Below are 23,227 nucleotides of genomic sequence, written 5' to 3'. Positions count from 1 at the left end.
CTTTGGATAATTATTTCATGAATTACAATAATTTTTCATCTAATGAATAATTTTAATTTTGAAATTTGATTTTTTTCTGATTCTATTCTGTTTTCCATCTCCGAATATTTGCATTATAAGAAAATTATAATATTCATACAATGGCATTATTTGATATATAACGGAAATTATCAATTCCGATACTCTGATAATTATACTTTTTTACAAATTTCCTTGTGAAAATGAGTTTTTCAACCAAAATTTTGCAGTGATTGATCACACTCTTGTAAAAATTGAAATCTCTTTGGATCTGTTTTTGTTTTGTGTCTGGTCTGGTCATAAATTTCGTAACGTGAACCCTAACCTAGATAACAGTGATAATTTTAAATATTGCCAATTGCAATTAGTAATACAAAAAATATGATACACCTGTTATTTCAAGTTTCTATTCGCCAAAAATTTTTGTTTTAATGGAAAAAACAAATTTTGATTGATTATTGTAGGTATTTTTAGGTTAGGTAAGGTATATTATGGCTGGACGAGTTTTAGCTTCTGCAACAGTTCGTGCAGTAAAAAACAGACGTTTAATACCTTCAAGAGCAGCACTGGTTTTGGTAAGTAACATTAAAAGCTTCTATAAACATTTTTTTATCTTTCTACCCATTGCTTCTTCGCTGCCAAGTTCGAATTTGATTTATGGCGTATGGGTAATGATTGTACAGAGCCAGAGGTCATAGCAATAATAATTTACATTATGATTTTTTGCATTTTTGAAACATATTGCATGTCTTATGTCTTAGTCAAAAGTTAGTTGATAATAATTGTTGAAAAATTTAAATTGCTAAATTGCACAATTTATTGATAAAATTATGTCAACACTATGATGCAATCACTGGAAATAGGCTACATAGTACCCTAAATCTACTTGCTTAATAAAATACAATTGAAATACAAACAGTTAAAATTACATCAATAAACCTGTATATAAAAGACATTGACAAGACAGAGGATGTCCTGAGGCTGCAAAAGGGGGTTGTGAGGACCATAACAGGCAGCCTTTCCCACAGGTATGTTGCCCACTGCAAGCGCATCTTTGCTCGCCTTGATGTACTGACGGTCATCAGCAATTACATCCTGTGCTTGGTGTCTGTCAAGAGGATAAAGAATACTTTGGCTGCCGATAGTGACATTGACTACCGCAACACCAGGCACCGTGAGCTGTTGGTTGTCCCCAGGAGACGCCTCCACCGATCGCAGGAGATTATAGAATTTCTACCCTAAAATTCTTTAACAAACTGCCTCCTGGTGTGTAGCATTGGAAGATGCTGCCTTCAAGAGAACCGTTAGGAAGCTGCGTTGTGCAATGCATATTAACATTTGAATGAATTTATGAGTGATGATTTGAATTTTTATTAAAAGTGGTCATTGTTTAGATCTATCATCTGAATAGTTAATAATAATAATAATTATTATTATCATCATCATCCGAATAGTTGTATGTGTAATTACGTGTATTGAAATTCAATTTTATGACACCATCGGTTCCACAAGTTTGGTAATGGATGAAGCAGAAGGTATTGAAGGTACTAACCTTGACTCCAATCAAACAATCGGAGAAATTCTGAATGTCGTGTCGACAAGAAATTGGTGTGTGTATAAACGGCCATTGTTAATAATTGTGGTCCTAGTTCTTACAAAATTTGTTTCTAATAGAGACTATTTTCTATTCTATTCTCATTAAATTATCATTTACAATCAAACATTTGATTTCAATGGTTAACAATAAGAAGATGGTATAAGATAAGTGATAAGATTACAAGAATACAAAATTCATGTTATCATATAAGATAAGATATGTTAACCTACATGTTATCATATGACATGAATATAATAATAATAATAATAATGTTTTATTAACTCAAGAGCTTTTACAAACATAGAGTTTCGTCATACAGTAATTTATAGTCAATCCAATATCAATATAAGTTCCATGTCAAAATAGTCCATTCAATATAAAAATCCTATCACAGCTTATTTGTTCCACTGCTGAGTCAATCCAGATCATAATTAAATTAATTATAACAGAAAAAAACAACAACATATCTAATAATGATCAAAACAATACCAAATGACAACATTTATATCACAGTCAGGTCAAATGGAGATTAAACAAGAATCAATCACAGTCAGGTAGGTCAAATCACAGAAACATAGCATAAAACATAAATAATCTATACATCAATATCACAGCCTCCAGATAACTAGTAGTTCTGTGAACAGTAAACCTCGCACTCAGTAAGTTACATTGACCTGTTGTTATGTTTTCTCAAAAATTAATAAATAATTTATCAATTTAAAATGTCTAGAAAAAATCCTAAAGAAACATAGAGCTTTCTGTCCTATCGTGCAGTGACTTGTCGTCACGGAATGTGAGTGTGAGCGCTGTTATCAGGTCTGGCTGCAACTGTCTACAACGTTGATGGAAAGATACATTTTCAAGATGTTCGATATTTTTGAATGGGTAGTATATAGTCAACTGTCTACTAACGTTCTTGGAAAGATACATTTTCAAGATGTTCGATGTTTTTGAACGGGTAGTATTATAGTCCACTAGACAGCTGATTTATGATGAATAATTCTATAGTCTGTTTCTACTCTAATATTAGCGTATGAAGGAGGCTCCTTTTTCCTTATATAATAACCTTGAAATGCAAAATTTCAAAAAACCTTGTATATACGTCGACGCGCAATTTAAAAAGGAACATACCTGTCAAATTTCATGAAAATCTATTACCGCGTTTCGCCGTAAATACGCAACATATAAACATTTAAACATTAAGAGAAATGCCAAACCGTCGACTTGAATCTTAGACCTCACTTCGCTCGGTCAAAAATTCATTTATTTAATAAAATGGTTTCTTTCAAAACCATTGATGCAATTTGATCTTGAACACATTTAATGGAGCATCTCGTAAATCAAGAGGTAGTTTGTTGAAAAATTTTATACCACAAGAAAGCCAGTGGTCCTGAGTCTTTCTAAGTCTGCATCTAGGAACATTAATATCATGACTGGTGCTAACATTAAACCTGTGAAGTGAACCTCTTTCATTATGTTGTAACAGACTTCTCTTGACATTTATTAAAACTGATAAAATATAAAGACTATGCACAGTTAACAGTTTCAACTCAACAAATAAAGGACGACATGTTTTCCTGGGAGGCTTAACCAGCATAGCTCTTATGGCTCGCTTTTGGCACTAGAGTATGTCATTTACTGAGGGAGCATGTCCCATAATTTTAAACCATATTCTATATGACATTGGAACAAGGCCAAGTAAACAGTTCTCAGTTTATCCAATGACATTGTATTTCTTAATCTTCTTAGAGAATAAATCACTCTAGACAGCTTAGTACAGACGCTACTCACATGTACCTGCGAATCCAATTTGGAGTCCAAATTAATGCCAAGAAGCTTCACTGCAGATGCATCATTTCTAATACCACCTCTAAGACCACAGACAATCCTTTGAGTTTTTTCAGCATTTATCAGCAGCCCATTTGCAGCAAACCAATCAGCCTCCATACTGAAAGCTTCAGCCTCAATCTGTTGCAGCATGTGAAGATCCGCATGGCTTGAGACAAGAGTTTTGTCATCTGCGTAGAGTACAGTTCGACAAGGAACATTTGCAGACAGGTCATTTATCATGCAGAGAAACAGAAATGGTCCTAAGACAGATCCTTGGGATACATCAAACTCAACCGCTCTGGTGCTGGATGTTTTGTTGTTGCAGCTTACATACTGTTGTCTCCCCCTAAGATAAGATTCCAGCAGCTTCAGTGATTCATCCTTAATTCCATATCTCTTGAGTTTGGCTAGCAAGACACAATGTGATACACAGTCAAACGCCTTTGTAAGATCACACAGTGTTAACTGGATGTATTCCTTATTCTCAAAAGATGACAATATACATTTTACAATATCTTCAATAGCCATAGTTGTTGTTCTTCCTCTTCGAAATCCATATTGACTATTAGACAACAAGTTATTAGATTCAAAATAGACAACCAGCTGAAGAAACAAAATGTACTCGAAAAGTTTCGGAAATATAGGAACTATACTGATAGGTCTTAAGTTCTCAACTGAGAATTTATCACCTTTTTTGTGTACTGGAATTATTTTTGATATTTTCAGACAATCTGGGCATTGACCTTCATTTATACATTGGTTAAATAATGTTGTAAGTGGTTCAACAATAGACTGAATGACTTTTTTGAGAAAAAAAAATTGGAGACACCATAAACATCAGTACTTTTAGAATTTGATAATGCAGTCACACCCCTTATAACGTCATTCTCACTTACATTGCACCATTCAAATTGACACGCAACCTGAACACCAGCGTCTGGAACATCATTAGGATGTAATGCATTTCCAGCTATTGCTGCCTCTGAGTCTGTAAAAAAGTTATTCAGATCATTTGGATCAATATCTACTTTATTACTCTTGTTTGTTCTTGTTTCCTGTCTGACAAGTTACCATACTGTTCTAAATTTATTAGAGGATTTAGCAATAAGTTGCCCAAATGAAGATTTTTTAGCCTCAATAATTTTTGACTTATATATCTTATTAAGGGATATGCTTGCTTTGCATGTGGAGAACCAGTAACTCTATAAAGATTGTAATGAAGCAGGACACGATCCTTGATTGACCTTAGTTCCTCAGTAAACCACTGAATTCTTTCACCTGGAGTTCTATGTCTATTTTGTAGAGGAAAACAATTCAATTTTATTCTTGATGTAGTGGGTGAAGAGATGAAATTCTACAGATGACCCAGAACCAGCTACAATAGATGTCCAATCAGTTATAAAAATCTCTGTAGAAAGAATTGTAGTTATTTTGACTATATTGTCTCACAGCAGCAGTACTTTGATCCTCACATACTTTATCCTTCTTAAGCACCATAATTTCCATTACAAGTGATTGATGATCAGCAATGCAGAGATCCTTAACATCAATATTGTAGAATGACTGGTTGTAACCCGTAAAAATATAATCAAGATGTATAAAAGATGTGTAAAATATAATCATATGTTCCTCTGGTAGGAGAAAGTATAGATAAATATAAATTGTAAGACCTAAGCAGAGTTAGAATATATTGTAATTTTGAATCATTCATTCCTAGGTCAATATTGAGATCAGTGGAAATGAAAATTTGAACATTATATCCACTTAGATTGTGAAGAATCTTCTCAATACTATCAATAAAGATATTTAAACTTCCACTGGATGTCCTGTACACCGACACAAGGATAAAGTTCAAGTCGCACAACAAAACAGAACTTGCTTTACAGAGTTTTCAGAGCAGTATTGTTCAATCTGAAGCTCTTTAAACTTGAGTTAATTCTTTATTATTATACAGGATCCTCCATTTTTAAAAGCAGACCGGCAAAAAAAAGAACCAACCATATAACCGTCAGGTGCATGCATGGCTATTTCATCAGCATGTAACCAATCCTCACACATACAGATGAAGTCAGTGTTTTCAGTTTGACACACCACTTCAAGTTCAGTATTCTTATTTCGCAAGCACTGCATGTTCATATGAATCAATTTAATCACATCAAAGTTGTTGTCTAATGTAATAGTATCATTAGATACAGAAGACTCTAAGTCAGAGATTTCTGTTCCAGAGTAGGCCTTAAAAAATTACTAGTTATACTAGATTTTGTCCTCGCAGCTCTAAACTTACCCACAATACATCCCTGGGGCCATAGATTTGGATGCATTAGTTCATTTGCTATTTCAAAAGGTACTCCCATTTTGAATGAACTGTAGGTGTTGTATTTGGAGCTAATTTTCTCACAGATGTAATTAGTTGACTGCTTCAAGTTTTGTAGATGATCAATAATCATCAAAATATTCCGTCTTAACTGAAGAGTCAAGTCCTGAGAGAAACAACCAGAACATCTTTTTAGCTATTTTTAAAGTTACACCATCACCTGTTTCCATAGCTCCATGGATGACTTTCCTTCCCAAATACCCTTGTCTCCAGCTACAGGATTGGCTTGAGCATTATTATAGGTAACATTGCTGTCAAGGTTAGTATTTGTTCCTTTCTGCGAATCAATAGAGTTGGTCCTATTATTCTTGCCAGGTCCATGATGATAAACTTTCTTCTCATTATTAGCAGGGTCAGATTTATTTGAAAAACGTGAGTCCTTATTTTGAAACCTGTTAACCGATACTTGTACCTGATGAGTCCTACCTGCAATAGGATGTGATTTTTTGTCACGTCTTTTTCTACTGACTACTTGCTTCCATTGATTATTATTGTCCAAAGTATCATTGGCTGAAATATCTTCAACCAAATTGTCACGATGATTTACAAAGTTAAGTTGTGATTCAGAACCATCAGCTTTATTTTTATCATTCACCTGATCATTCATATAGGTTATGTCACTACTATTACTATTATTGTCCTGATCAACTAAATCAATTTTAACAATAGAACTTTCCTTTTCACTATTTTTCTTATGTCCATCATAGTATTCAGTCAGTTCTCTAACACTTTTATTCAAACAGTCAGTACGAACATGTTCATGATTGTCCTTAGTCAAAACTAGAAACGTTTTAATAACATGGATAATAAACGTTTTAATAACATGGATATTCATGTTATCATAATTATAAGATATAACTCATTTCATGATTGCCATTTTAAGATTGTCACTAAGCCAGAATAAGAGATTTTTATCAAAGGAAATAACTCTTTCAATCTTCTTAGAACTGCTAATTGAGATAATATCATACCCTGCATAAAGTTAAACTTGGGAATTGCTACATCTCACAAATATTACTGTCAAAAATAGTATGCATGATAAATCTTTGTTTATAAAGGAATAATAGAATATAATTAAGTATTATTTTTTCAATTTATTATTAAATTTGCAATAATTTTTCAGATCGGCTTGAAAGTAGGGGTTCGGCAGCGCGGCTGTAATGGACTTAGTTATACTCTGGATTATGCCACCGAGAAAGGAAAGTTTGACGAAGAAGTTGTTCAAGACGGTAAGAAAGTCTAAAAACAATTCGCAATAATTTTATTTCTATTTAACTTGTACTGAGGCTGTATTTGTAGATGAATTTTACATTATTGCAATACATGATACTGCTCTTGAATTTCTTATCAATTGATATGAGGTCCTGGTCATACTAGTGTCAGGTCAGGTTATATCAAGTCATAAAAATCTGGTGTGGTGCACTCACACAACATTCCATGCTGTTATGAAAATTTATATTATAATTTCAATCAATCAGCTGAATAGATCAATATTCTGCTATCTTCAGAATGGTTCAATGCAAGGTACCTAGAATACATTCTAGGTACATTGGAATCAACAGTTGCCTCTCTCATTAAGTTTGTATTTGATTTGAATAATCACATTTTCTCGAATTTCGAGTTTATTTTTAATATTAGGTGAACATATTACTAGACATAAATTGTAGAGATTTTCATGCTCAATCTTTTCCACTTGGAATTTTTCGTTTAAATGGAATCTGAAGCGCGATAATTGGAAATCTAAAATCAAACTTTGCATAGATGGGGCGATGCTCCTGAAATTTTTACAGATATGGGACTTGTGGCAGTTGATAGAACCTCTCAATGACTATTTTTGGTATAAATTTGATCAAAATCGTTGGAGCCGTTTTTGAGAAAACCGGGAAAACCCCCTTTCTTGTCATTCTAGCCGCCATCTAGAATTGCATTTGATCATAATTGTTCTTTATTCTAATTCATTGCATCTTTACATTCTTATTGATTTATCTTTTCAATCGATAGATTTCTTTGTATCTTATTGATGCCGTATTTGTAGATGAATTTTACATTATTGCAATACATGATACTGCTTTTGAATTTCTTATCAATTGATATGAGGTCCTGGTCATACTAGTGTCAGGTCAGGTTATATCAAGTCATAAAAATCTGGTGTGGTGCACCCACACAACATTCCATGCTGTTATGAAAATTTCCATTATAATTTCAATCAATCAGCTGAATAGATCAATATTCTGCTATCTTCAGAATGGTTCAATGCAAGGTACCTAGAATACATTCTAGGTACATTGGAATCAACAGTTGCCTCTCTCATTAAGTTTGTATTTGATTTGAATAATCACATTTTCTCGAATTTCGAGTTTATTTTTAATATTAGGTGAACATATTACATCTCTAACATAAATTGTAGAGATTTTCATGCTCAATCTTTTCCACATGGAATTTTTCGTCTAAATGGAATCTGAAGCGCGATAATTGGAAATCTAAAATCAAACTTTGCATAGATGGGGCGATGCTCCTGAAATTTTTACGGATATGGGACTTGCGGCAGTTGATAGAACCTCTCAATGACTATTTTTGGTATAAATTTGATCAAAATCGTTGGAGCCGTTTTTGAGAAAACCGGAAAAACCCCCTTTCTTGTCATTCTAGCCGCCATCTAGAATTGCATTTGATCGAAATTGTTCGTGTCGGATCCTTATAGTGCAAGGACCTCAAGTTCTAAATTTCAAATCATTCCATTAATTGGCAGATGAGATATCGTGTACACAGACATACATATACTCATATACACAAACACACACACACATACACCCACACATACACCCACACATACAGACCATTACCCAAAAACCACTTTTTTGGACTCAGGGGACCTTGAAACGTATAGAAATTTAGAAATTTGGGTACCTTAATTTTTTCGGAAAGCAATACTTTCCTTTCCTTTGGTAATAGGGCAAGGAAAGTAAAAATGGAATATTAAGGTGCGTACAGATATACGCGCCGCGAACATGAGCAATTCACTTTTAATCAGCTGACTATATCTGTATTTTTACAGAAACGGTAAGATACAGATATAAAAAGCTTGGCATCAGCTGATAAAAACCAAGCTAATGCAAAAATCTCACTCGTATCCAGTGCATTGCATCTTTACATTCTTATTGATTTATCTTTTTAATCGATAGATTCCTTTGTATCTTATTGATGCCGTATCTACATGCTGACCCAACGAAAGCCAATGTCGGCCAGCGCCAATGTGTAAATGGGTGGTTTGACAACGCTGGCCTTCATTTACCTACGTTGAATTATCAGGCTGGGCCAACATGTAGGTGCGGCATCAGAAGTTCAATTGCAAAAAAAGCAATTTTTTGAATGCTAATAGTGACTAGAACGCTGTGCACGAATTTGCCCTTGCTGAATTCGTTTTGCGTGCATTAGAGCATAAGGCAGTTCGATACAGAGCTTTTTTGGTAACGGTACTTCATTGCTTTCCTTTTTACCAGCTCGCCAATGGTGTTAAAATGCTACCTTAGATCTTGTAATGTCAATTTATTATAGTATTAGGCTCATGTAGATGTGGAGTTTTCTGAATTTAGGAAGCTTTTTCCCAAACTTCTATAATTTTTCACTTATTTTGTTTTAGTAATTCCTATACATAGTAGTAATTCATATTCAATAAAAAGCCTTTATTGAAGGCTATGTTATGTTATGTTTTTGAAGGGAGAGATTCAAGGATCCAAAGGTTCAAGAACCTCACACGTCAACCGAAGCTTATTGTGTGTCCCAAGTATGTGTTAGATGGGCAAGCCAGTCTCCTTTACAAGGTCCAGGAGTTTTTTCCCTATACTAACATCCCATTCATCACCTGGTTGCTTACAGAAAACAGAACCCTTCTCCTAGCCCCTAGTCTTTTGCAATCCAGTATGATATGCTTGGCAGTCTCTTCAGACTGATTACAAAGCCTACACATCTGACTTTCATTTCTGAGTCCAATTGTGTGGAGATGTTTCCTGAAGTGGCCATGTCCAGTTATCAGGGCAATCATCTGCTTGACCTGACCTCTACCCAAACTCACCAGCCAGCTGGTGAAGTAAAAGCTAATTCACATCAACAGACTTGTACAGAATCAGCCATTCATTCCATTTATCGTCAACATACATCATTTGCAAAATAAAAATCTTACCTGCATCAATCACCATAAATATTCACATTGAAATCAATACACCACTTATTCACTACATTGTGTAGTACTGTTATTCAATTATATGCATCATTATGTTTGGTTTTTGTGTTCGTTCCCTATTTTATTAGTATATTTCTATTTTTTTCCAGGAGTGCGCGTCATAATAGATGCAAAAGCTCAGTTATCTCTGTTGGGAACCGAAATGGACTACGTAGAAAACAAATTATCATCGGAGTTTGTCTTCAACAATCCCAACATAAAAGGTACTTGCGGCTGCGGCGAAAGCTTTTCAGTCTAGACAAATTGTGATGATTTATGCGTGATATAATAATATTTAGACTCATATAGACGATGTTAATATTTAGGGCTACCATTGTATTATACTAGAAAGATTCAATTCATTTTCTCCTTTGGAGTTTTCAATCTTTAAATTTTCGTCTCAATGAAGTTAGAGGACATTGGAGGTTGTAAATTATTGTTGTATAGTTGTAAATGTCGATAGTTATTTATTTTTGTTGTTACATGGAATAAATTAATTTTCAATGTGATTGATTTGTTTCCTCGTGAAGTAGATCCATCCTCTTCCCACAGCTTTCATCAATAAAATGATGTTAAATCAAATTAGATTATTTGAAAAATCACCTCTTTCGAAAAGGGAATAGATTATGGTTAATGTTACTGAGTTAGGAGTCTCAAGATAGATCGATCTAATCTCGCTTCTGTTGCTTACAAACACCTCGAACTTCGAACACATTTCCTAATAAAATTTCTCTACCTCATACTATGGACAGAGGATTAAATATAATTCATCTCATAGGAATCCTATCATAATTTGGGATATAAGACTTATTCACAAGAAAAGACAAGAAAATTCAACAATCACAGATTTGTAATATTTCAATATTTTATTACAATAAAAATATTAATCAACAAAGTTAAGAATAACTATAATTATTAAAATGAAATAATAATGAAAAGTAATAACATTGTTCATCATCAAATTAAAAAAGCAATAATCACTGGTTCAAAATAAAATAGCAACAAAAAAGTGCCTTGAAAAAATACACTCATGTATTCAGGGTTTAAGTTCTTACACTGATTTTATTTATTAATTCATTATTTGTTCATCTGTGGTCCCTTTGCTTTATTGGACTTCAGAAGATTCATCAATATCTCTTTGAAACTTAAACTTAGTAATAATAAACTTATTCGAATTCAGTTATTAGTTATACAGCAATAATTTTTCCTCAATTTCAAAGCTATTCATTTATTGCTTCTACAGATAAACATTAAGACCTACATTCTTGGCCTATTTTACAATGTTGTGGAGCAAAATCTCCCTATTATTTTATTTTTATTATATTTATTCGTGACTGATTAGCTATGTTCTGTTTTTAAACTTGAAACGTTTTTAGTTGGACTAGTTGAATTAATTATTACTTCATATTTCTATTACAAATCAATAAGTCATTCTATTTGAAGTAAGGTATTCAACTTTTATGGAGTATTTATATATACAAATCAAATCCTCACTCAACAATTCGAAGAATACAAGATAAAATGTAGGTTTTTATTTTGCTTCAATCTGTGTTTAAGACATTGCTTTCATTCTATAAAATATATAATTGAGGATGTAGAAGATGGACAGTATTGTATAAGCAATACAATTGAAATCTGAGCTTTGAATAGTCTTTTTGTTGTAGATTCATGTGTATCAATTATGAAATACATTGGTATCGAGATAAATCAAATGTATTTATCAATATGATGAAAGACGTGGGGTCTTGAAAAAGAACACCTCGTGATTGTACAGGGGCGATAAGTTTTCAAATTTTCTGTTTTGAAAATAGATAATTCGAGTTTCAACAAGATTCAACAATTGGAAAAATACTGAAAAACTTTGTGAAGAATGGAAGTCATATTGTAGGCCAATATTCTTCTATTTGATACTGAGATTTTACTAACATTCAGCACATATCTACACCAAACCTTTAAAATATGGGAAGTCCCTTAAGGTAATCAGCTATTCATTAATGCCAACGTTGAAATTATAGTAGAACTATCATTCTTTCCAATGCCTCGTCATTCATAAGGTGTGAGAAATGGAGCAAGAATTTGTAATTATTTACACAAGTTTCTTGAGTTTACACTAATTTTGAAGAACTATTACAGTACGGTACTGTACAATAACTGCTATTGGAAGAGATTTATTAAATTTTTTAAATGTATAATATTGCATTATTTATTGGAGTCATATGATTATGTTTTATCAACTTAATGCATTACAATCAATCCCTGATCTTTCCGATTACAAAACTTGAGTGTTAAATGTATTTTTTGTTTTCGGTTAATTATAATGAATAATTGACAACTAAAGAAAATTGTCTCAGCAATAGAACCCTGGCCCTGTTTAATTAAGCACTCAATCGAACCCGTTCCGTATCACTCCCTTACAGTGTGGAGAATTTCATGATGTGTAAGGCACATGAAGCATCTTAGCTAAACATTCCAAATTACAAAATTCAAGGAATTAATTATTTTAAGGTGTAATAATTAATGTCTTTAAGTAATTGGAACGACTTATGAAAGACTGAAATTAAATTAAAGAAGCACTTGTTTAGTTGGTTATTGGGCTGGACATTTAGATATTATATTTTCAGTTGTTTTTCTTGGAGTAAGTGAATATTTTCGTATATATTAGTGTAATCGAATAGTTTATAATATAATATTCTCGCATCGAATCCCTTATTTCGAGTTTCATCAATTTTGATATTTGATTTCAATGTACAGACAACAATATCAGATTACTTTATTTAAATCTGATTTCTATAATCAACATTATCTACTAACTTGAAAATCCCTTTCCTCATACAAATATATAATATATAGATATTATAATCAACGAGTAAAAATCCTCACACGAAGAACATTTATAAAATATTGGGCAAACAATTTCTCATGGGGACATTGATTTTTTTACAGATTTTTGATCAACAATAACAATTCAATTCGAATATTGATAGCAGATATATAACATGAACTATAGTAATTATTAATGAAGTTTCAGTAGAGTTTCAAAAGAAATCTTTTAAATCTTCATTTTCGTTGACACGCTCTTTCCATACACATTCAAGCAGTTTCCATGAACTATTGATTTTTATGAATTTATAAATCGATAACATTTATATCAAGAAGCACATCAGTGCTCTGAATTAGTTGAATACAATTGGAATTCATTGTTATTTATAAAAAGATCTCATACATGTGCAGTGTATACGCATATCAAAATATAAATTTCATTGTTGCTGTAGAATTATTGGGCAGGCTTGGAGGAATAATAGTTAATGTATTTTATTTCTCAAAAATAATATCGGGGAGAAAGTGAATTTTTGATTTTTTAAATAAGTGAAACAAAAATGATAAACACTTTTAAGCCAACTGATTACATTGCCAAACACCCTTACTTATTCAATTATTTACGTAAATAATTAACTTATTATCATTAACAATGCTTACAAATTATTGCACCGGACTTAGTCTCTGTCTTTCTACTTACATTTTAATATTATCTTAGAACTAAGCAACAGATGTGCAGTTTCTCTTACGCTTTATCAATCTACGCTTTTATTAATTAATAACTTATTAATATTTAGAACAATAAATCAGTTAAGATTATTGATTAATTAACAACCATAACATCTTCTACAAATTACATTGCATAGCATTTATTATCATTATTATGAAATAGTACAAATAATTACACCAGTGTTATGTGAACTTATTAATTACTTCAATATTCTGTAAACATGCGATTAAGGCAAAGTTGATTTAATTAATTTATTTTATAATTTTGTTTCTCAAGTTTATAGCCTTTCAAACGGATACTGTAATAAAGTACTTCCTGAGAGCATCTTCACCATTGCTTCAGAAACGCAAGGAACTTCACTCGACTTGAGTGTGTGTGTTGCAACCGTTCAGTCAGGCCTCTCTATCTCAAGCTATTAACGTGTATTAAGGAAAACGAGATCTTTCTTTTTTTATAACATAATTTAAAAGGAAATATTAGTTTTATTGATAATAGAGGTACCGGTATTTTTAACATTCATATTAGATGTTTAGATTAATAATTGTTTGAACATTGTTGAAAAAAATTCGATGTAAGCCTTGTTCAATTCTTTCATATCCTTCTGCTAATGAACTGTTTCGATTTTACCGCATTACCTTTCCCTAAACCATGAATTTGGAAATAAATCACCCCTTTAATAGAACAGAGAATTTGATACGAAATGAGAATAGCAGCTTCAGCGCCTCAAAATACTTTATTGATAAAACACTGAAGAATTAGGGACTGAATTCAAATAAAAAGAGCAAAAACCTTCTCAATTATGAAGTTCATTATTGAAACATACGGCTCAGTTTTCATACGGTATAGTCCCTACTGTATCTGTACTGATAATTAATAATAAACATAGCGTCTCCAGTAATTATTATAATATTTCTTTATAGTACTATAATTGAACCAAATAACTGGCAGTGCAGTAGGCCATCTATTAGATTATATAATAATGTACCAGTATTGAGATTATAACTTATTACATTTAATAATTGTACAGTCAACCGTAGTTTTTGTCGTAAGCCTGTAACTCATCTAATAGTAGTTTGTAAATTATTAGTCACTAAATTATCATTCACTACTAGTGTAGAAATATTTTGTGTTTTCAAACTGAACACACTATGTAGCAGAACACTGGATAGCCTTCTTACAGCGTTCAGCCTGCTCTCGTCCCATGAAACCATATACAGTCCTCTAAATATGTAATCTAATTTTAGTAATTAATTATTTTATTCTTTGGATTACGTAATCGAAAACAATAATGTACCTACACAAAGCTTAAAATGTTCAACTCAGGATATAAATGCTTCTGTAAAAGTACCTAAATACTTCTACATTTCGTCAATTTTTTTGCTGACATGAGTTTCTTACACTTTTTGTTCAACTTTTACAATATATTAATCTTTTTCAACAATTTCAATGAATAAGTATCTTTGCGATGAACTTCACTAATCATTTAACTGCTAGTAACTATAATTTTTTGATAGAAATTCAATTTTATTAAAAGCTTACATAGGCTGACAATACCTGATAGACATCACTAGCCAATTTAATTTCCTATCACCCTAAATAACTCATTATTATTATGAACACATAGGTTTATGGTGTATATGATGACTGTTGAAATTATAATCTCCGAAAATTCCTATATTATATACATAGTACAAACAAATCTTATGATAGAGGCTTATTTGATAAACAAAATTATATCAATGATAACATAACACCTACTTTGCATACCTTAGCTTTGGCATTACTTATTCAATGATAATAATGTATGACCTAGGTCTTCTGCATCTTACAGAATTTTATTTTCATCTCATGCGATATTGTCAAATTTGAAGAAGCGTACTCGAGATGTCTCAAGTTTTTCAGTTTGATTGTAGATCAACGTCTACATCAAATTCTGATGAAGATCAGATAAAATTATAAAATAAATTTCAAGTCGTATAACATGATGTAGTTTTTGTGAGGTAGAGTCACTTTAGTCGAGTAGGCTTGACACATCTTTCATTAAGATTTAAAAGCTTCCAAGCAATATTCTTATGGAATCCATTTTTAAACAAATTTATAGGCTAACTGTAGTCACACACATCTAAAAAGGCGTCTCATATGCTTCCCTACTATACCTTTTTATCAAAGCGTTCATGAAACGTCAAGCAGTGTTTTATACTACAATTAATTTTCTCCAATCTTCATTAATATTCCAATTATAATAATACTTCCTGTATTTGATGAAATAAAAAACAAAACAAAAACGTATCGACTTGCGTAGAAAGAAAAAACAAAACTGCACTAGAAAGTGGGAAAACCCATTTTTTTAACAATTATTCTCACGCATAAATAGTTCTAGAAAATGATAATAATTTATCCATTTGGCTAACTGTTGACTTTTCTTATAATAGAGAATATTAATTATAATAATTTTTATGTTGGTTGAAATGAACTAATACTAAGTAATAAAACAACACGCTCATACATACTGTTTCGCATATTTATAAGTTCATCACAAGCATACGATAGAGGAAACTTATTTAGGGATCAAAAGCCGAGCACCTGGAGATATCAAGTTGCAAAACGTTTCTAATTTCTGTACAATCCTATGTGGCGGTGCATACAAAGCAACGCATTTCTATTGGATTTTCAGCAGCGTTGAGCAACAAAATATCTCCTGTGCTGGTGGCCTATTACCGTACATTATCATTTTGTCTCGGAACCGTTATTTTAATGTGAATATTCTTTCGACCACCAAGTGTAAAAAATATCTCGCTTTTTCTGTTCAACAGAAGTTGCAGCATCACATTTTTATTCTCTGCACACTCAGCAGTTTGATTTGAACTTAAATTGGCACAACGGTTCAGTCTTGTGAGCATCAACATCAACATTATAATCAACATATTATTATTAATCAACCATCATAATATTAATCATTGATCACCGAGTCTAGTTATCATCACATTCTCTAAAACAGATTCACTTTTTGCGCCCTGTTCATAACCCCGCCTTAATAGTAACACAACCAACAGTTATACTTAGGAAATCTTGAAAGTTTTTATTTTAACAATAAGGAAGTCTCGTTATGAGCGTCATTTTGTTAAGCATTGATGATGTAAAGGACACCGATGTACAAAATGATTTCTCATAATGATTAGTTGCTAATGGAGATCTTGAGTATGCGTAACCTCTCTATTCAGAAATTGTTTTTCATATTCGCCAGTGTTTTTGTGAACGGGTTTGAGATTAGAATGACATGAGGCCAAGCCAACAATTTTTTACAATCACAATTTTTTCTTCACATAAATTTCAGCAATGAATCATTGCATCAATCCCAAACCAATCCAGTACGTTTTCCTCTCTAAATTTTCTAATAAAATAAGAATGAAACCAGCAATTGCGATTCATTTAATACCGTGCTTGGGAGTAAAACACCCCTCCCCCCACAAACAATTTCCAGTATCTCAATTTTTGAGGAGATGAAGACAAGATGAAGAGCACAGTAATACAATTCAAAGGGATTGAGAGAATTCAATCCTCACTCCATTCAAAACATTTTTCATATCAACTGTATGGCAGTAACACGCGTTTCAGTTGATTTATTCATATTGAAATAGGATGAGAATTGAATACCCTCAATGAGAATAAACCATTTTCAAAATTCAAGAAACAATTCTTGATAGGCCTACTCATGAATGAATAGTGGAGTATTTTAGATGATGGTTTTAAATACTCAAGAAATGCTTTATTATGAGTTTGGAAATCAGATTGTTAATCAGTGTCTTTTCCAGCATGTTGTATGTAGTAAGATGATGAGGATGGAGATTGGCATTGGTGTGTTGGGTGTGCTACTGTATGATGCAGCAGACGCCGCAAGGAAACGGGCCTGCTCGACGGATATGCACTGCAGTCTTGATGATGGGGGGAGATGCAATGCTGGCCGATGCATCGGGGTCATCAGCGCCCAGTCGGTAGTACTTGTCGACCGACGTCGCCGGGTCGCAAATGGCCCTGGTTCGCTCCTGGTGCTCCTGGTACATGTCCCACTCTCCGGCACTCGATACCAGGCTCACACAATCATCCGCGTCGGCAACCCTTGTCCTTGAGCCACTAAGATATGGCGCAAGGAAAGGGTTGCCTTCTACGTTTTTTTGGTTCGTTGAGCTCTCCCCGTCCTCGATACCTTCGTCCACCTCATCGGAATCCTCGTCTGTTGAAGAGGCTGTCGACACAGACAGCACAGTGCCTCCTTGACTTTGCAGCCATTTAGTTACTGCCTCTGTGATCGGCAACCTCTGGTTACAAACGGTAGCCGCACTCTTTTTGTTAGCTGCTTCAGCAACTGCCTCCTCGATTGCGGCGTCCACAACCTTTGAAGCTACTTTTTCAGCAACTCTGTTCAACGCTCGTTTGCGGCGTGGCGGTGGTTTCGGAGGCAGTGATTCTTGTATTTTCAGGAACCTGGACAAACAGCTGTCGAATTCGCTTTCAATTTGTTTCAGCTGTTCTTCAGACACCATTGGGCACACCATGTCAAAATTCATCAAAATATTGTCCTCAATTAGAGAAATGGGTTCTGATATTTCTTCTGCATCATACCCTTCTTTCTCATTTACATCACAACTCTCCTCAACAACAACTTCTATCCTGTCTTCATATGATACCTCCTCCTCCTCCCCAAATACTTTTGTTGTAGTTTCCTCCATGTGTTCCACCTCCTCAACAACTTCCAAACTTTCTTCGTTTGTTTCTGGGTCCTGTTCAACAACAACAATTTCAACATCTATTCTATCCTCAATTTCTTTGTCATTATGTACTAAATCAGTCCTACTCTCTTTATTATTATCATTAACATCATAATCTGTAACATCAGCGATCACCTCCTCTTCGCTCACCTCTCCTGACATATGAGCATTATCGGGTTGACATGGTACTACTCTCGGTATGAGGACATTCTCCTGTTGACACATTACTCCTGGTAAGTGAACAACGTCCTGTTGACTTTCTTGTACCGCTGGCAAGTGAACAAGAGCAGTTTCTTCAAGTGTGATCTGAGTTACAGCGACAATTTCAGGTTCCAAAGTTTGAGGAAGACAATCATCAGCAACTGAACTTTGACTCGTGACTGTGGTGGAGTCAAAGACAGTTTTTGCTTCGAAAGTGGCGCTACTGGATGATGACGTCACAGAGATGACGTGCTCCCCGGCGGCGGCCATATTGTCGATCGCAGCGAGCTCTGGCGGACAGCCGGCCAACTGCGGCGGCTCGGAGCTGCAGCTGAGCTCTTGCAGCGTTTCTTCGGCGTCTGACGCGGGAAGAGATTCGAAGGTGCGCTTCTGAGCTTCGGGCGTCGATGTGCAACTGGACTCTTTGTCGTTCTGTTGGTCGGGCAGTGACTCGCATGGCGAATGCAGGTGGTCATCCTCACAGGGCAGTGGCGGCGTGTTGGAGCCGCTGTCGGGTGTTGGCTCCGTGTTGATTCCAGAATCCGAATTGGTTTTCGAACAGCTGGAGCCCTGGCCGCCGGCATCACTGCTCGCTCCTGATTGGCTGCAAGCCGCGTTGTCGCAGCTAATCACCTCTTCGCAGCTGGACTCTGAGCCTTCATCGGTTGCCTGTCAATTCAGTCAATAATGTTACTATCGTCCTCCACAGAAATGTTATTTTCATTGCCATAATCTATTCATATACCTGAGTCAATCTCTATCTACCATAAAATTATATATTTAACAGGAGAAACAACTAATTTGTTTAATTATCGGAGTGTATAGCCTCTATTACAATATTATTTTAATGAGATGATTCTATTTAAAATGTCAGTTTTTGACTAAACCCGGATTATTCTTTAATACATGAAATGAGGTTGTCCTCATGAACTGAAGCGTGAAGCGCGTCCTCAATACCTTTAGCAGGATTATATTGCTGATGAGATAAAATAACATTTTAGCTAGTCTCTGGACCTAAAGAGCTTTCAACTTCATTTAAAACTTTTTTATACTTTGCTGCAATTAAATGTTTGAAAATTATATTTGAGTTATGACACCAGCGAAACGATAAAATCGAATATCAAGAAAAACAAACAGAAAATTATGCTTTTAGAATTCAGTAGACATTTTTTGGAGAGAGTCTGTGGAAACAGATGATAAAAATGAATAGTCAGAGAAAAAGAGGATACTAACCCCTCCCCTCCTCTTTCGCCTGCGTTTCTTCCGTCGCTTGGCGACAACACTTGTGGGACAGACATCAGGGGGTGGAGGTGGCACTGGCGAACACTGAGGCATCACACCCTGTACATTCACTCCTGCAATCACAAACAAAATACAATCAAGTAAGTCTTAACGATTCAATTCTAAAATACAGTACTTGGTTATTGCATTATTATGGGTTATTACGGCGCACGGAACTAGTATTGTATACGTTAGATTAGGTGGAAATAGCTGGCTTGGGCAAACAGTTAGATTCACAGACTAATAAAGTCAATGAAGATAATAGGACGGCATAGTTGAAAAAGTTTATTTCTCCATCGCCTTCTATGGTAGATAGCTGTGATGCAAGTCATTACGGCATATCTGATATATTATGAATCTTAATAGACTGCGTTGAGTATTGAAACACAATATAATATATCAAGTAGGTACTCTTTTATTTTATCATAACAGAACTACTTTCAACTCTTCGAGAGCCATTTTCAAGTGCAACATTTGGGTTTACCAAAAGTATGGAAACACAATAAAATATATCAAGTTGAAACTAGTTGTGTTGTGATAAAATAGAAGTGTACCGTACTTGATTTACTCCATTGTGTTTTAATACTTTCAGTAGTACTAAAAATTAGAGTGAGTATTGCGTTAACCTTCTAGTCGTGACCCTGGGTCTTAAGGACCCAGGCAATTTCTGTTTTAGTTATAATTTTGCTTCACCTGTGACTTGTTGTTTTCGTGAAATGACGCTTTTGGGTCCCTAGGACTCAAGGGTCACGACTATCGTAACTTTTTCATTTTTTCCAAATGCACATTTTCATGCAATAATGATTGGATTCAAGCAGTCAACATGTACATTTTGAACAGAGACTTCAGAGAATGTACAAATTGACTTCTAGATCTCTACTTCAATGACATTAGTGATGATAAAAATGAATTCAAAGTTCAAGATAAGAATACTGACCCTGAGTAGGATGATAGTGAAACCAATGAACTTCATGTGATCGTAGGGATACTAAACCTCCCCTAAAAGTGAATTTTATATGACCTTATATATTTTTCATGTTTCTAGTAGTGTTTCATGTAGGTTTTAGGATTTATAATAGTATTCATCACTATAATTTCTTAAGTTTTGCAAAGATTGTGCAACATGAAATTGAGGGTATGGTAAAAACTACCCTAAGAGTGAACTATGGCCTTCCAATTTTTCTCCCTTCTTTCTAGTAGTGTTGCATGTAAGATCCATCATAGTATTCATCACTATAATTTTTGTTCACTTTACAGTATATAAAATAATAACCAGACGTAGGGTACTTTCACTACCCTAAAAATGCAAGGTTTATGAATTTATTTTTATAATTATAATAAAGATCGATTTCTGCTTTCAATAAGTGATCGTTGCGTTCATCAATAACCCTTGGACATATTATATATATCTTGAAATATATTGAGATATTCAATATGAAAGAAGTGGTCCCTGAGACCCAGGGTCACGACTAGAAGAATGTTGAAGTGAATTTTTGCGGGCGAAATGTTTGTTACCAGGAAAATAAATGCAAATAATAAAAATAAATGCAGCCCTTATTTATCTTTTCCTTGAAGCCTATACATTGTGAGTCTGTGATAAAAATGGCTACTGAACTAATTATATTGTAGCCGACGCAAATTGATCAATAAGTTTACATCTTTTTAGCGAAACATTTGATGACTTGAATATTCAATTTTGTATCCCATGAAACAGTCCCTTAATCTGTCTGTTGCCGTGGCAATGATTGTTAGCAATTATTGTGATTGTCACATTCCAATGCGATTCGATTCTTCTATTTCCTGAAGAAAACAATTATCTTGACTTGTAGAAGCTTGATCCGTGTTAGGGAATGAATTCTTATCCTGATTAGTTTTGTTGCTTACCATTCATTGGATAAATGGGTGCGCCAAACATGAATCCAGGGTACATATAGTGTGGGGGCTGAGGGGGGAACATGGGGGGTCCCCCACCGGCTCCCCCCATTTCCATCATGTCGGTTGGCTCCTGAGGACTGCCCGGCGGTCCCGTTGACTCCGAACTTTGTGCACTGCAATTCTGAAAAACACAACAATTGAAGTCATAAGAAACAACAAAATACGAGGAACATTATGTATTTTAGTAGTGCATTTATTAGGGCCAGGGCATACAGTAGAGAGAGATCTGTGATCCTATAGGAGTTCTACTGTATATATACACTTTTCTCTATTGGGCTACTAAAATTGAAACATAATAAAAGTTACAACTTTCATTTATAATAAAAGTTATAAATTTTATTAGGTTTCTATATATTACATTTGCGATAGAGATATATGCATTCCAATACTAAATTGTTGACCGAACGTAGTGAGGTCTATGTTTTTAATCGGATTTTCTTTTGTCTGTCTTTATGTAACGCGATTACGGCCAAACGCGTTGAAAGAATTCGATGAGATTTGGCAGAAATATTCTTTTCCTACAGTTACCTTGAAAAGTGGCCATTGCTGCACTGATTACAGAACGCGAAGAATCACTTTTCCGCTCTAGTGCGGGAAAAATGTTTTCTGCACTCCAGATTTGCAACATGGCAACGCAAAATAGTTAGTAGGTTATATGAAGCAATAGTGCAGCAGAATCAAAATTAAGTTGGTTAGTGTGGTATAGTGTTGTGGTGCACGTTATAATAATATGAAGGCAGTGGACAACAGTGGATGACAGCGACAGCCACCACATGAGTGACAGCCGCCTTCATTCATTTACTACTACATTATTCAATTTTAAATAAATTAAGGTTTTTATTAATAATAAAATTACACAGAAAAACATTTGATGGATTTCAGCGAATTTTACCCATAATTACCCACTTTTCATATTCAATGGTAACTGTAGGAAAAATTTAATGTGAAATATGTGCGCAAAGTTCCTCTGCTGCACTCAAGAAACCATTCCGCCCTCGCCTACGGCTCGGGCGTAAACGTTTCTTTCGGTGCAGCAAACTATCGTCACTTTGCGCACTATTTGCACAAATAACTATTTCTCAACTGCGCGTCGATGTATAAACAAGGTTTTTTGAAATTTTGCATTTTAAGGATAATATGAAAAGAAAAGGAATTCCTCCCTACTCTGATATCACTATATGTATCATCTTCTTTGAAGATAGGATCAATCAGACTATAGAATATTATTCATAATCAATCGGTTTACAAGTGGATTATTATTCATTGAATGCATTACACATTAATCAATAAGATGTATGGCCGTGTCTATTTCTATATGTTAGGGTTTCAATATTTCTTATGATGCGTGCCCATCAGTATCAATATTCTCACATTTGGAAAACAAATTTAATAGTTGTTTGAAAATAATATAAAAAATAATTTTTATAAAATGCTGAAGAAATTATAATATTCTTGATTG

At 34.1% G+C, this 23,227-nt stretch overlaps 2 protein-coding genes across 2 annotated transcripts in view; one reads left to right on the top strand and one right to left on the bottom strand.

Moving 5' to 3' along the window:
• Nucleotides 1–8: 8 nt before the first annotated feature.
• Nucleotides 9–10,547, top strand: LOC111044334 (iron-sulfur cluster assembly 1 homolog, mitochondrial). The gene is given in 5 exon segments (XM_039430259.1): nt 9–593; nt 1,188–1,206; nt 5,676–5,707; nt 6,943–7,048; nt 10,149–10,547. Coding segments are annotated over 5 exon segments (390 nt in total). The 5' UTR covers nt 9–509; the 3' UTR covers nt 10,298–10,547.
• Nucleotides 10,548–10,885: 338 nt separating this feature from the next.
• LOC111051386 overlaps nt 10,886–23,227 on the bottom strand; it is an 86,263-nt gene continuing 73,921 nt past the window's right edge. The window contains exons 6-8 of the mRNA XM_022337897.2: nt 21,718–21,889; nt 19,786–19,907; nt 10,886–19,221 (exon numbers count right to left, since the gene is read on the bottom strand). Coding sequence (XP_022193589.2) covers nt 17,455–19,221; nt 19,786–19,907; nt 21,718–21,889 — 2,061 coding nt within the window. The 3' untranslated portion in view covers nt 10,886–17,454. The remainder of the gene's footprint in view (nt 19,222–19,785; nt 19,908–21,717; nt 21,890–23,227) is intronic.

Source organism: Nilaparvata lugens, chromosome 6 (genome assembly GCF_014356525.2).
Source record: "Nilaparvata lugens isolate BPH chromosome 6, ASM1435652v1, whole genome shotgun sequence".
In the NCBI taxonomy this organism is placed as follows: Eukaryota; Metazoa; Arthropoda; class Insecta; order Hemiptera; family Delphacidae; genus Nilaparvata; species Nilaparvata lugens.
The sequence above is the reverse complement of the archived record's forward strand: the minus strand, read 5'-3'. Positions and strand labels throughout refer to the sequence as shown.